The sequence below is a fragment of the Pygoscelis adeliae genome, unplaced genomic scaffold, assembly GCF_000699105.1.
Source record: "Pygoscelis adeliae isolate BGI_AS28 unplaced genomic scaffold, ASM69910v1 Scaffold38, whole genome shotgun sequence".
Lineage (NCBI taxonomy): Eukaryota > Metazoa > Chordata > Aves > Sphenisciformes > Spheniscidae > Pygoscelis > Pygoscelis adeliae.
The window spans coordinates 9,081,171-9,095,127 of NW_008825614.1; the positions used below are offsets into that span (position 1 = coordinate 9,081,171).

Sequence of the window (13,957 nt, forward strand, 5' to 3'; positions counted from 1 at the left end):
CGCTCCCGGCAGAGTCTCTCTGCGTTTCTGCTCAGGTTCCCGCCGCCGTGGCCGAGCAGGGGAAGGGGACGCGGGCTCCCCCGTCGGACTCTCGCTCTCCTCCTCCCTTTCCCGCGGACGAATCCATCAGCGGAAGCTCAACGCAAACCCGACTACCTGCAGGAGCCTACAGCGGAGGCTTGTCCCCGGAACACGCACCTGCCCTTCACGAAAAGTCTTCTTCTAGTGCTTCTGCCCCTCCGCACTGTTTGGAGAGTCCCACTCTTCCCCTCCCGCTCCCCACCAGGACATCGTGTTGCTTTGTGACCACAAAGGTTTAGTTTTTCCTTTTCCTCCTAAACAACAGGGACCAGTGGATCTCGTCCCCTCCTTTAAGAACTCCTGCTGACCACGAGGACGAGATGTGAGAGGGGTCTGACCAGCAGAGACGTGCCTTCGGGGTGCGGGCAGGACAAAAGGAAGCACGCTTTGGTTTCGCTAGGTCTTGCAAAGCTGCCACCTGTTTCCCAGCAGCAGAGCTGCAGAGGGTCTTTGCGTGCCAGCTGGGGAACCTCTGGGTGCACGCCGGCCATCTGGTCATTTCAAGCCTAGGAGCCACTTTCTCCAAGCTGAAAACGTCTACCTCTGTGCTTCAACCTTTTGCGTCTTACGTTGACTTCACACGCTAAAGAAACACGTGAATCTGGCATGGACATAATCCAGGGGCTTAGACCCCATTTCACTACCACTGAGACATTTATTTCTGGTGAGAACAGGGTTTGCAGCAGCCTACTGCTTGCTTCAGACAGCAGCACCCAAATGCTGGGGCTCTCATTTCTCTGTGAATATGCATGTTTATGGGATCAGTGTTGGTTTTCTTTTATGCAGAGCGTAGGGACTCCCTTCACACAGGCCGGGAAGGCTGGAAAGATTTCCTCTGGCCTCCCTCGATGCCTGTTTGAGAGAGCAGAGACGGGGCTAAGCCTGCAAACTGCCCCCTCTCAAACAGCAGAACAGAGGATGTCAGCGCTGCTCGGGGTGGGCCCCGGGCTCGGTGAGCCCCACTTTTCAGCACAGAGGGCCCGAGCTTTGGTGAAAGCCCACACACCAGCATCCCCTCCTCCATGTGCATGTGGTTAAGGGTGGGTGGGGAAAAAGTTAATTGTTAGTAACCTCTCATAGAAACATGGTTTATCTTTGGTTTTAAGCTCCATGAATGTTTGGTGGGGGTTAAGGCCTGCTCTTCTGCCTGGCTACAGCTGCTCCTGAAACCAGCCAAATGGAAGCAGGAGCACAGAGGCCACGTTTGGAGGAAAGACTTTGCCCCTCCCAGGCTTATATTTTGTTATCTGGGCAAGGCTGCGTTCATTGGGAAAACGCCAGTTTCCTGTCCTGAGCCTTTTTTCAAGCTGTCCTGATGGGAAGGGGAAATAAAGCACAACCGACTGCTAACCAGAGCCAACAGCAGGACCGCAGGCGCAGCCCAGACTTCTGCACACACATCCATTCCCTCCCTTCAGTGGGACCGAGCCTCTGTCCCACCTCCCTTTTCACAGAGTGGGATCAACTGCCTGCTCCAGAGGACTGCTACAACAAAATGTTTACAGTCTGGTAACTTCCAGCTCCCACGGGCAGAAGCGGGGGTGCCGTGGGGCTCTTCTCCCCCAGCTCTCGGGTGGCTGATGAGTTTCGAGGGGCTAGAAGAGGCCCTAGAAAAGACGGGGCAATAGCGCTGTTCTGTTCAGAGCTGCGGCTAGGATGGGCAAGTTGCTGCTCTCGCCACGCCGAACGGAGAGTCAGCAAAGGCCAGGCTTAACTTTCCCACCAGTGCTTTATTTTTAACCTGAGCCCTTACACGGGCAATTGTGTGAGTTTTGGCCAGCGGCCTTCCTCTTCAGTAACTTCTTCTTGTCTGGACAATCTTGGTGCTGTGAGTGACTGTGATTGTAAAACTTGGTACTGTGAACTTTTCCTATGTGATGTGAGATGTGTCGAGGGGATGCTAACTTCCTGGCCAAAGGAGGTGTAATTACAGGTATATTACGCTTGTACAGATATTTGTTTCCTTGCTATCTGTTTAATGCTGAAAAAGGAAGGTGCAAAAGCTCAGAAAGAACTACAGTATTGTTCGAGAGAGAATGAAACAATACCTGTACCTAGGAGTACTCTGTGCTTCAGTCAAACAGCTGAAGGAAAAAAGAAAAAGCCAAACGACTTCACCAAAAACAAGGTGAAGGAAAAAAAGCTATTCACCCCCAACTATGTTTTGCTGCTCCTACGGCCAAGTTCACAACAGCACCAAAGTGCATAGAACATCCCTAATACACTGAAGCGTAAGCATAGTTGAGAGACTAGGAGAGTCACAGCAGAATTATTAACAAGTCCTACTTCGGTACCCCTTCATAGCACATAACAGAGTTGCTGTTTCAACAGTGAGTGCCTTTTTCCATTTAAGATATTACTGAGAAAATGGCATATTTGAAATTTTTTCTAGCCATGGCGTATTTAAACCATTGACAGTGAAATCACAGTTCAAATTTGTCTGTGGATGCAGAGGTTGCCTGGACAGGTGACCCCGCAAAGGGACGCTTCTGTTGCACAGAATTCCTTTGTAGAAAGAGTGGTTCTTTGTGGTGGCACGCTTTCTAGGTTGTTAGTAAATGTGCTGTTCGGAGAGCGTAAAGCTCTCAAAGTAACTGGCTGTACAGAAGGCCCCTTACAACTAAAAGGGCAGCTCTGCTGCCACTTCGATTGCTTACTACAGAGAAACATTTAAAGCTCTTCAGTGTCTTGTTTATAAGCCCGCTCCACCGTTTGAATTCCCTTCTCTTTGGTAATTGAGCTCTCGCTTCCATTTAAACCCTTCTGCCGCATTATAGACCCGTTTGCAGAAGGGAGAGATAGTGGTACCATTAAAGTGCAAACGATACCTCACCCGATGCGCCTTGCACACCTACCTGTACATTTTGCCAACATTAAATTGCCGGTCTGGGTCAGTAACACTTTGCTAAGTGAAGTTGTGCCATGCTAAGACACACGTCCCTTACAAGCCTTGTAACACAACTCAGCTCGTTAGCATTTTATTGGTCTCTCTGCTATCCTGACGAGAGAGATGACTGCTCCCAGGAGGGGAAACTGAAGTGAGAGACAAGGCCTGTGGCCAATGGACACTTGGCATCCCCCTGGCATTAATCAGAACTTGTATTTTTTAAAAAGCAAGATTGTTAAAATAAAATTAGAAACTTGTGACTGATTTTGCTCTTTTTTCCCCCCTCCTTTGAGTCTTGCTGGGCTATTCAGTTCTGCATTCAGGGACCAACAGCTGTATTAAAGTTACTTGATTTCCTCATGTTGGATTGCTAAAATAGCATCTGGATTTTTCCCTCAAACAAACTTCTTGTAAGTGAAAGCGAATTCTAAAAGCTGCGACACCAAGGGAGCTATCTGAAAAGGGAATGACCAAGGCAAGAAAGTCCAGATGACGCTTCTGAGCTTCCTCTTTAAATGACTTAGAGCAATTCAGACCACTTGAAAAACGCTCATGGGGAGGAAAAAACCAAACAGATTTACACGTTAATTGCTGTAAGATAAAAGAAACTTTAAGAAGTGGGATCATCAAGGTGACAGTTATTCACGTAATCTGAGAATTGGGTTCTCACTGGAGAAGCGCCGAGATCACAGCCGCCTCTTGCTTAGCTCCTGTTGGGTTAGGTCCTGAACAGGCAGGAAACTAAGGTGGCACCCAGTCTTAGCTTTGGATCTGTGCAGGGACCGTCCCTTTGTCAGTCTTTCTAGGCACCTGGCTGCAGAGAAAGCAAGCTGTCTTAACAGTCCTGCCTCACCGAGCAGCCCCGCACAGAAATTGCACACATTTCCCTCCTTTAACGCCCATTTTGAAGGAGCATGCACTTCCTACATGCGAGGGCCCTCAGCCGTATCCAGCTGCAACGCTTTGCAGGAATGTTTTGGCATTTGTCAGCCAGTTTAGTTCTGGCGCTCAGTTTCGCCTCAGATTTCTAAGAAATACTAACATAGGGAGTTAGGCAGAATCGAGGACATAAAAGTGTTTAAGTAAATATATTCAAAAAGTATTCTTGTTTTTTAATTTAAGGAACAAAACACAAGTTATAAACAAATAAAATTATAGTATACATAACAAAATATTGGTTGCAAATCAAAAGAACAGATTATCTTCCGAGATACCAGATTTTTAAAAAGCTGAAGTTATCTTAAGGTTTTTTGACAAGTAAACTTAGAAGGACAGGACGACGACAAGCTTGCCTGAACACAAAGGAGAAAAGCCTGGATGCATTTACATCTCTCAAGCTGTTATCCAGTGGGCTGGACTGCAGAAACCGTGATAATAAATAGGGTAAATGCCAGCCTCGACTAGTCTGCTACCCAGTCAGTGCTACGTGGGCCAATGTGCAATCACTCACAGGGGACAATTTTTCCTAGTGCATCAAGCCCAAATTTTTAAAAACACTGGAATTGATACAGCTACCATCACTGCTCCTGGAAGATGAACCCCTTAGTCTATTAAGTATTTTACAATGGTTAACCTGAACTACCTGTGCTTGACTTTATACCCACATAAGTAACATCTTACACTCATTTTAGCTCAGCCTCCCCTAACTCCGTTACAATCTCCACTCTAAAACAGCATCTGCTGAAGCTACACTCCCCCCCCCACCCCAATAGTCTTTCATTTCCTTAATTGTGTGTCACCATCTACATCTTCAGCTCAAGTCTTCCTGGTGCCAAGACATCAAAAGCAAACAGTGCTGCTGCAGTGCATTATCGAATACACCAGATTCCCCTGATTCAGGAATTCTGTATTCAGTCCCAGATTCTTCTTATAATTGTATAAGCAGCCCGAATCCCATTTTTTGGTCCATTATTCCCTTTTCCCCCTTCCTCCTCTTGCTGGTTTTCAAGCACATACCTCCCAGTAGGGTGAGTTATGGAGACTCCTAATAAAAAGTTTATCCCACTTTCTGCTCAGTTACTCTATTTCTGAGTGTCCATGGAAATGGAGTTGCAAATGAATGAATGAGTGGCAAAAGAGAAAATGTCCAGACGTGTATCAACCAGGCAGAGACAGCCCTAACCTGGCTGAATTTTAAGGCACACATCTTTAACACAGTATTTACAACAAAATATTTAAAATGTGTATTAAAACAGCAAAGCAAATTTTGCCACATTACCTAAATCTGTTTTCCAAAGCCTGGCCATGACTTTTACCCAGTGCATTAGAACCAGTACAGCTGGAGGGCATTTTGAAGGCACAAGTGGATGAGCCACAATAATTTTTCTGCCATCCATCAGTGAGGACTCAATGTAATACATTTCCCCAAGGAACAGAACTACTGCCTGTTCTTTCACAGGGGTGGCTAATATTCATTGCTTCTCTCCACAGAGGCTGGAAGCAACGTTGCCAGTCTGCTGGGCAATCCTGCCTCCTAGCAGCAGACAGGAAGATCCCACCAAGTTATTTACAATACAAGGATGGTTTTGGAAATGCAGGTTCAGCACCGTGCGTGGTAATACACATTGAAATACATTCCATCCCTGTATTTCAAATGGAGCAGGTCCTGGATAGAGCCTAACAGTCCTCCAAAGATTGGCCCATGTCCATCACCTCAGCTGGATACCCCCAGTCAGAGCTCCGTTGAATGTCCTGAAAAAACAACTGCTGCTGGAGGCTCTTTAGACTGTTCAGTACCTCTGGAGAGAGTTCATGGAAGACCACCTGTTTTTCCTGATCCTCCTCCTCCTCCTCTTCTTCCTCCTCCTCCACAAGGTCATCAGGAGGCAGAGGAGAACATCTAGAGATGTACCCCTGGTCTGACTGCACTGACTGTCTTTGGTCTTTGCATTGGTCAAAGACCAACTGGTGTTGCTTGTCAGCCTCCTCTTGGCAGAGAGACAGCTCTGAAGGAAGGACACTCTGCTGATAAAGAGAGTACATGAGTCCATTCAGATGGTGTCTCAGTTCACCTGAGAGGTTTGCAGGACTCTGGTCATCTATTGCTGAAACTTCAGAGTCATCGTGGAGGATGATGTTATTCCTCATTGGAAAGCTTGTTTCCAGAAGAGGAACTCCTTCCATACAATCCTCATTGCTCAGCACGTGATGACCAATTATATTGCTATCTTCCATGGAAGAGACTGGCTCCACTACCTGGACTGGAGGAGCCTCATCCATAGGAAGGACCATAGTCTGAGAAGTCAGATCCCCACACGGATTAAGTTGAGGTTGGAGTTTACAGCCTCTACTTTCACCTTCACGCATGTGGAGGTTGATGACATAACAGCAGTTGGGGTCAGGCTCCTGTAGGTGCAGCTGGTGTTTCACAATTCCGCCCGGTTCACTTAGCAATGAATCCACCTGGCTCTCCCTGTTTAGGGACTGCAACTCTTCATCATTATCCAAGCAGATGGTTTCACTCTCAAACCAGTCTGGGTGCTCCATCTGCCAGTTCTTGAACTTTTGTACCGCCTCTTTCAACTTCCTCCCACTAGGGGTATCGACGTAATTTTCAGCTGTGATTTCCCGGATTCGATGGATGCGCCCAGGTTCAAACTTCTCCAAGTCCTGAATCCGAAAATAAATATCCTCAAACTTGTCCATCAGCTGGTACCTGGATGTGACATTGAACAGATCAGGTATATCTCTCTCACTGCTTATGCCCTCAAAATAGCAGACTACATACATTCCAAAACAGGCTGGCTTCTTGAAATCTGGCAGGATCAAATTCAAGGCTGGGGTGAACAGGTCTCCCATTGGCTTTTGCTGATCTTGCTTGAGACACACAGGCTCACTCCCAAGCATGGCCTGCCATTTGGCCTGGGTGCCCCGTGAACATAAGACGATGATCTTTGAAGATAAGTCTTCCATTTCCTTCTTCTGTCGAGTAAGCCAGGGTAACGGCCCTAACTCTGAGATCTGATGATCTTCTAGCAGATCTAAGGCTACATCAGTGCCACAGACCGTCATCAGAAACTCGGCAAACTTCAGCACCACATCCACGTACAGCAGGTGATCAGCAGAGTACACAATCCAAACCTTTCGAGGCTTCAAGGGTGGCAGAGGAAGGTCGGTATATGGTGCTGCTGAAAGACAGAAAAATATTCATCCCAGCCACATTCCCAAAATTGTAATGGTGCAAGCCAGCAGCAATCAACATAGGAGAATATTAACAAAAGGTTCTAGCAACTACCAGTTTTGAAGCTAGTTTGGCAACATATGCAGACAACATCTCATTGTAGAAATTTAATATGAGAAGTCCAGACAGTGGAGCTGTGACTTATAATAAGGCCTGGATGGTTCATGGAATTCACCACACAAGTAATACACCAGCTTCAAGAGGCTTGCAAACGTAGCTATATTCTCTGCTGGAGAGCTGAGTGCATCCACCTCAAAACAATCTCCTATTGCTATGGCTTAGATGACTGGCAAAGGTTCTTTTGCCAGTACAGCCTCAGCTGGGTCAAAAGCCTCACCACTTAAAGCAATTATCTCCTGTCTGCCAAATACGGCATTTCAACTTCCATATTCTCTGTCCAAGGCTATTGGATATTACTAAGTTTCTTTTAGCTAAACAGGAAGATCCTAAGGCGACATTTTGGTTTTGAGAAGCACCTATAGAGTAGTAGAGCCTATGAGAGCCCCTTCCGAACAGTTGTGAGAGACTTCCAGAATGCGTTACATGCACTTGATAAAACACAGGCAGGACATCTTACCAGTTTGCAAATCATTGTGGTTGCATTTCCCTCGCCAGTGTGCTGGAAGAGAGAGAAAGTCAGTCAGTTCTGAAAACAAGAAATAAGATTAAACCCTTAAAATGACAACACCTTCCAAAGATTAGGTAAAAAAACTGCAGGGATAAAACCATGGGGAGGGAGAAGCCTAACTAAAAAAATATACTAAATGAATAAAGACTCTTCTACAGCCCATTTTGCCATGTACTTTGCTACATTTTTCCTTTGAGAGGAGAAGGAATGCACTCAAAACCAATTTTCTCCATCTTCTCCAGATCTGGCCAGCCTCAAGAAGTACAAAACCCCCAATTGTTCTACTACCTCTCCTTAAGGAGAGGAGGCTTTTTTAAAGATGCTTTTTCTTAAGAGACTTCCCTGAAGAGGCAACTAAAACATTCCTAGCTACGTCTTATGGATAAGTTTGATGTTAAGAAACTTTCCAAAAGATTTCCAATTATTCCTCTCAGGTAAAAAAAACGTGGTGAATTGCAGTTTCCCTGTGATAACTGCCTCATGGTTGCAGCACAAAAGACGAGGAATTAGTCCTTCAGCACCCGATTTTCCAACCCGCTCAATGTCATCCTCTGTATCCTGTTTTTCTTCTTCCATCGTAATTGAAAAACATTATTTAAGCTCAAAATAGTATAAAAATGAATTTTGTAGAGACTTTGAGGAACAGGGGAAAGACTACAGTCTGGACAAACAGGAAGCTTCTGTTCTGCAGAACTCTTATGCAATGCAGGAGAAAAATAAATGGAAAAGATATCTGTAGCAATCTGCAGGAAACAAAGGGCTGAACTATGAAGTTCCTTTTTCCCCTCATGCACTCTGAAGCACTATGAAAATGGAGTATCAGACAGCATAACCTGTGGAAGGCTTTACTTAACCAGGTGGATGGTATTAGGACATTACAAGTCCTGTGATGTAAAACAGAAGAAGGTGTTTACATAGGCATTATCTCAGTGGCAAGACATCAGAACAGCAAGGAAGAAAACAGCAATAACGAATAGGTACAGAAGTAGGAAAAAATAGTATTAGCGTCAAATCTTTTCTTCCTAGCTGGTATGAGTCTTACCTGCTCGTTTTTTGGTCATACAAATCACACCTGCTATGACTGATCCCACCAGTAACACACATATCCCAGTGATACACCAGTAGAGCCATATAATCATATCACCTGCAGTACAAAAATAGCACTCAGACATTGCTTTACACAAACAGTTTCAAAGAACAGAAGTTTCTTGAGCAGCAGGGGCCAAGGGAGAAGGACCCTGGCTCTGCCCAAAACCACGGGTAGTCCAGCACTTCCCCCTTACAACATACCACAGTCACTTCTCAAAATGAATTCCTGCTTTCATGATGATGCTCTACACCATAAGTTTGCTCCACAAAGAACCATATGTGCAGCACATCGAAAATACCGATTAACAACCTTCCTCTAAACAGCAATGTTTATCCAGCTTTGACAGGCATGCCGCCCATGTCCTGCCTGTTCATGTAATCTATCTTAAAAAAACCTCACCACTTTGGGTGATATTTTTTTTTCCAATCTACAGGTGTGGTTTTTTTTTTTAATTTTGGGCAAACTAACTCCTTACAGGTGTTGCTGCAGTCAAAAAAAGATGTCAAATCGTTATGCACATGATTTATCTTGACATTCATAAAAATGAATATATGCAAGCTATTCTCTCCAAAAGCTGCTTTATATTATGCAAATTTTTTAACACCGAGCAAAGTGACAGAAAGTATTTTATATTAAGACTCTTCTTGTCAAAACTGTTTCTCAAATAATTTTATGCAAGTGAAGTATCTCTAAAAAATTGCTCTTCAAGGTTCACACTGCATACAAATACTTGCCTCGTTAAATCACGGTGAAGTAACTCTTAACACAATTCACACTGAATTCAGTGTTACAAGGGGACATTTCCTGCCCATCGGGTCATTCCCAGGGAGGATCATTTGTTATTCTCTATGACAGGAAAAGAGCAGCAAGACAAGTTTCAGGATATTGGAAGAACTTCTTACCTGATGGGTCTGTACCTGCAAAAAGACAAGAGTTACATTAAAAATTCAGCTCTCATCTGTAAGACAATGGGAATCTAATTTACAGAAAAGCAGTTCTCACTTGGAGCTGGTGAACATGGGATGAAAGCAGAGTGTCTCAGACAGTCTGTGCCACAGATCGCAAAGAACGGCTGAATCTGCAGTTGAAATAAATTCAGAAAACAGAAGCTATTCTTAAAAGCAATTCTGTTCCCCACTTTACTTTCCCCCCCGCCTCTTCATTCCCTGTATTTTAGCACAAGGACACAGAACTCCCATTTCCCTTCAGAAAACAAGATTAATCAAGAATTCTTACACTATACATTAAGAAGGCAATGAACTCCTAGGGTTGCATACTTGTGCCATTCGCACTCCATAGTCTCTGACTTGGCAACCCTATACTAAGGAAAAGCCACTGTCTACAGAGAATACCTATATAAAAAAATTGTTCTTTCAGCCATAATCATCATTTCCCTGATACAGGTAATTAGGGAGTAGGCAATCTCAGAACAAAACACTGCAAAAAGCATAACATTCCTAGGCTGCTCATTGCCTTGTTGGTAAAGGAAGGACACAGGGACAACAGCAAGATCCTACCTGTATTTTGTAGTTGCAGCAAGCTTTTATGTTCTTCTCTATTTTGATTGTGACATTCACTTGCTGTTGCAGTCCACCCTGCAGAAATGAGATGCAAGTTATAAGGGAAGGAAGAAAATGGAATGAAAGCAGGAAAAAAAGAAGAGGAGTTGACACGAGACTATGGAGTGGTCCAAAGAAGCAGAATTTTTTTTTTTTCTTTGGAACAAAAAGCCCAGAGAGAACAAAACAGATAAGTGGTCCAGCCACCATCACTGCAGGTGTCCTGTGTGAGAGACATAGTAATACTATTTAAGACAGCAGGCTAAGGTTGCAGAGGTAACAGGAAACAATTAAGGATGTACATTGTATAACTTCAAATGTGTTCAACAAACTTACAGTTTCTTAACAATGTAAATGTCTTCAGTTACTTAATGTGTAAACACTAACAAGCTTCCTCATTTAATTAAAAAAAGCTGTCAACGCTGCTGCTTCTGACACTAGAATAGACAAATAAGTTGTCCTTGTTACCTGCTGTATACAATCAAATCATGACAATCTAAATATATTCTTTACAACCAGCAGATACATACTCCAAAATAAGGTATATTCCCCTCTGCCAGGGAAATATGCACACAGCTGTACCAGCTGTGTCAGTAATAACTTAATACATTTTAGTGCATGCAGTACAAAGGGTTTTAAGTGTGGAAGGAATGGAAAGATTAAGCAAACTGAATGCCAATATATCTGCCCTTCCCCAAGGAAGGGTGGGGACTGGTACCAAATATTCAGTATTTCTCCTCCCTCAGATGTCTGAAGGAAAGCATTTCTTATGTCAGAAGACAGTCTGGATCTACTTTGAGCTTCTCGACAATACAGGCTGTAAGACCTACAGGAATTGATTCTCAGTTTGATTGAAACACCTGTTACAAAACCACTCATTCTTGATCTAAAAAAATTAACACCCCCCCATCACATTTGATAAACTACTTCAATGATTTATTGAAACTTTGCACTTCAATTTTTGTTGATTTATTTAGTCTTATCCCCCAGGCATTGGCTTGACAAAGGTAATAAAGCCCAGATAGTAAAATATCAAATTTTCGTTTTCTTTGCAGATGTTTACAGACCGCTCCGTGCATTATAAAACCTCTTTTTGATCTTTATCCATCAAATTCCTGAAATAAAGTTCCCCATTCCAAAGGTAATAAAAGATTTATGAAAATAATTCCTTGAAAGTTGCTGTACAAGTGCATTTGTTACATCTCCTACGTCATGGCTCCAACTCCTTGTTTAGCAACCATTAAAGAAATGTTTGTCTAAATTACCAGAGGATGTAATTTAGGAAGGTAATTACCTCAGTGAAATCACGTGTGATCATTTTACACGTCTTCTCATTCAGGAAACTGGCCACATGAATTTGGTATCGGGCTGACTCCATCCATGGGTTAAAGCTCACAAGCAGAGTCGTATCATCTAGACTTTTACCTTGGATCCTGGGCTCCCACAAGCTGCCTGGAAATAGTGCAGATATTCCCAAGTTTCTTAACTGTCAGAAATATTTCAACAGGGTACCTCAAACAGAAAAATTTTTACCTGTCTTTATACATGGGATTGTTCTTTTCATTAGAGAGTCCTTGCAGTCTGCAAGAAAGACCATCAGCGAGTAGTCAGAAACATTGTACTTCCATTTAGGAAAAACACCCATTTTCTTATCAGAAGCCAGACACCTAACTAAGCCCTCCTTGATGACTGAGAGACCTTTGTTCCAAAGCAGTTATTCTGCAGCAGAATAGTATTGGTTTCCAATGTATGAACTAACACTTCCACTGATTTTATGGTGGTTTTTTTTTTTTTCAGAACAGAGATAATTAATAAGAAAAGACTGAAAACATACAATACTATTATAATAGTAATATTTGACAACTCTTGCTAATGTAAGACTTGTGCAGAGAGGGTCGTAGTGGTCATAGAGGGTCATAGAATTAAAACTTCATATTGATCTCTGGACCTTGGATGCACCGCAGCAATAGATGCCTCCAAAAGCATTCTGCCCCAGGAAAACTAGCAGGCTGGAATCTTTCTTGATCCCAAAACACTCTTCCACATTTATAATTCCTCTTTGCTTCACTTAGCAGATTGGCCCTACTCTTTGGGACTTTCTTCAGAGTCAAATCCAGAGTTACATATTCAATATTTAGCAATGTGGGATTTACAAGTCTCAGCCTAAACTATGTCTCTCCTCCAGGGTTTGGACACAAAGGAAAAGGAATAACTCCGTGCTTAAACAGCTGAAAGAAAACATTGCATCTCTTAAGTCTCCAACTTTCAAAGTTGGAAAATATATAGTGCCTCTGTCATTCACATGTAATCTCTAATCAGCAAAGCTCCCTGCAACTGCTGAGCTTGACACAATGCACTAGGTTTCTGAAGAACAGTGGAAGATAAAAGCCTAGAAGTTCACAATATGACCAGGTATAAGAAAGGATAAGAGGGCTGAAAACCAAGTGCTCCCTCTTCTTTTCCAGCTCACACTGATTGGCACATCACATACTTTGCCATTTTATAACTACAAAGTCATGCTGGCAACTATAAGCAAGTTAAGAAGAAAACTATGAACAAGTTTATTGAGTGCCAAATATTTATAAGTTACTCAGTGCAGCCAGAGGGCACTGCAGATGCTCAGCATCTTCAGGGAAAACAATAAAACAAGTTCTTTTTAGTTATAGGAAAATTTTCATATACACAAGAAAAGGTCAGTTACTCAGCTCTATCGAGTTTCTTGGTAAATTATGCCTAACTGTGCCTTTGAAATCAAACTTCACCTGTCTAAATTTAATATTAGAAGCCAAACTTTACTCCTCCTGATTTGGAAATTCTGGCCTGTACTTCCAGCTTCCACAAACAGAGGAGCAACTTTGAAAGATTTAAAATTAAGTAAAAGCTGCAGTGATAGTCTGCAAAGAGCATGAAAGATTACGCTACAGCCCCATTCATGTAGATGAAATATCTTTGTGCCTGCTCCACTGATGAACGTTTTGACAACAAAATCCAGCAGATGTAACTTATCTTCAAACAGCCCCTCAGAGGGGTACCTATACTAGTTTTCAGGTTTAATTATGAATTTCTCTTTAGCCATAGCTATAGCAGAATTCTTGACAAGTTACAAATGCAATTTCTCAGAAATCAGAGGCCCAAGGTTTTGTCCAGCTTTCTACTGAGCATGTAAAATTTTTGTAGCAGTATCTTCCACATAGGACAGAATCAAAAGGTCTGGCCTTCACAGAATAGTCCCTCCACGTGTGCTTTATTCCAAGCAGAGATTTCATAGAATCATAGAATAGTTTGGGTTGGAAGGGACCTCTAAAGGTCATCTAGTCGAAATCCCCTTCAATGAGCAGGGACATCTTCAACTAGATCAGGTTGCTCAGAGCCCCGTCCAACCTGACCTTGAATGTTTCCAGGGATGAGGCAGCCATCACCTCTCTGGGCAACCTGTTCCGGTGCTTCACCACCCTCAGCCTATAAAATTTCTTCCTTCTATCTAGTCTAAATCTACCCCCCTTAGTTTAAAGCCATTCCCCCTTGTCCTGCC

General features: G+C 43.3%; 1 protein-coding gene across 3 annotated transcripts in view; it reads right to left on the bottom strand.

Annotated features, from left to right (window-relative positions):
* Positions 1–4,452: 4,452 nt before the first annotated feature.
* The window catches only part of IL17RA (interleukin 17 receptor A), a 17,180-nt gene continuing 7,675 nt past the window's right edge, over positions 4,453–13,957 (bottom strand). For 2 of the 3 annotated variants that reach the window (XM_009332882.1, XM_009332881.1), the window contains 8 exons: positions 11,959–12,006; positions 11,720–11,877; positions 10,384–10,461; positions 9,869–9,944; positions 9,769–9,783; positions 8,819–8,920; positions 7,726–7,767; positions 4,453–7,095 (listed from right to left, as the gene is read on the bottom strand). In XM_009332882.1, coding sequence (XP_009331157.1) covers positions 5,585–7,095; positions 7,726–7,767; positions 8,819–8,920; positions 9,769–9,783; positions 9,869–9,944; positions 10,384–10,461; positions 11,720–11,877; positions 11,959–12,006 — 2,030 coding nt within the window. In that variant the 3' untranslated portion in view covers positions 4,453–5,584. The remainder of the gene's footprint in view (positions 7,096–7,725; positions 7,768–8,818; positions 8,921–9,768; positions 9,784–9,868; positions 9,945–10,383; positions 10,462–11,719; positions 11,878–11,958; positions 12,007–13,957) is intronic. The other variant, XM_009332884.1, reaches the window with a different exon arrangement.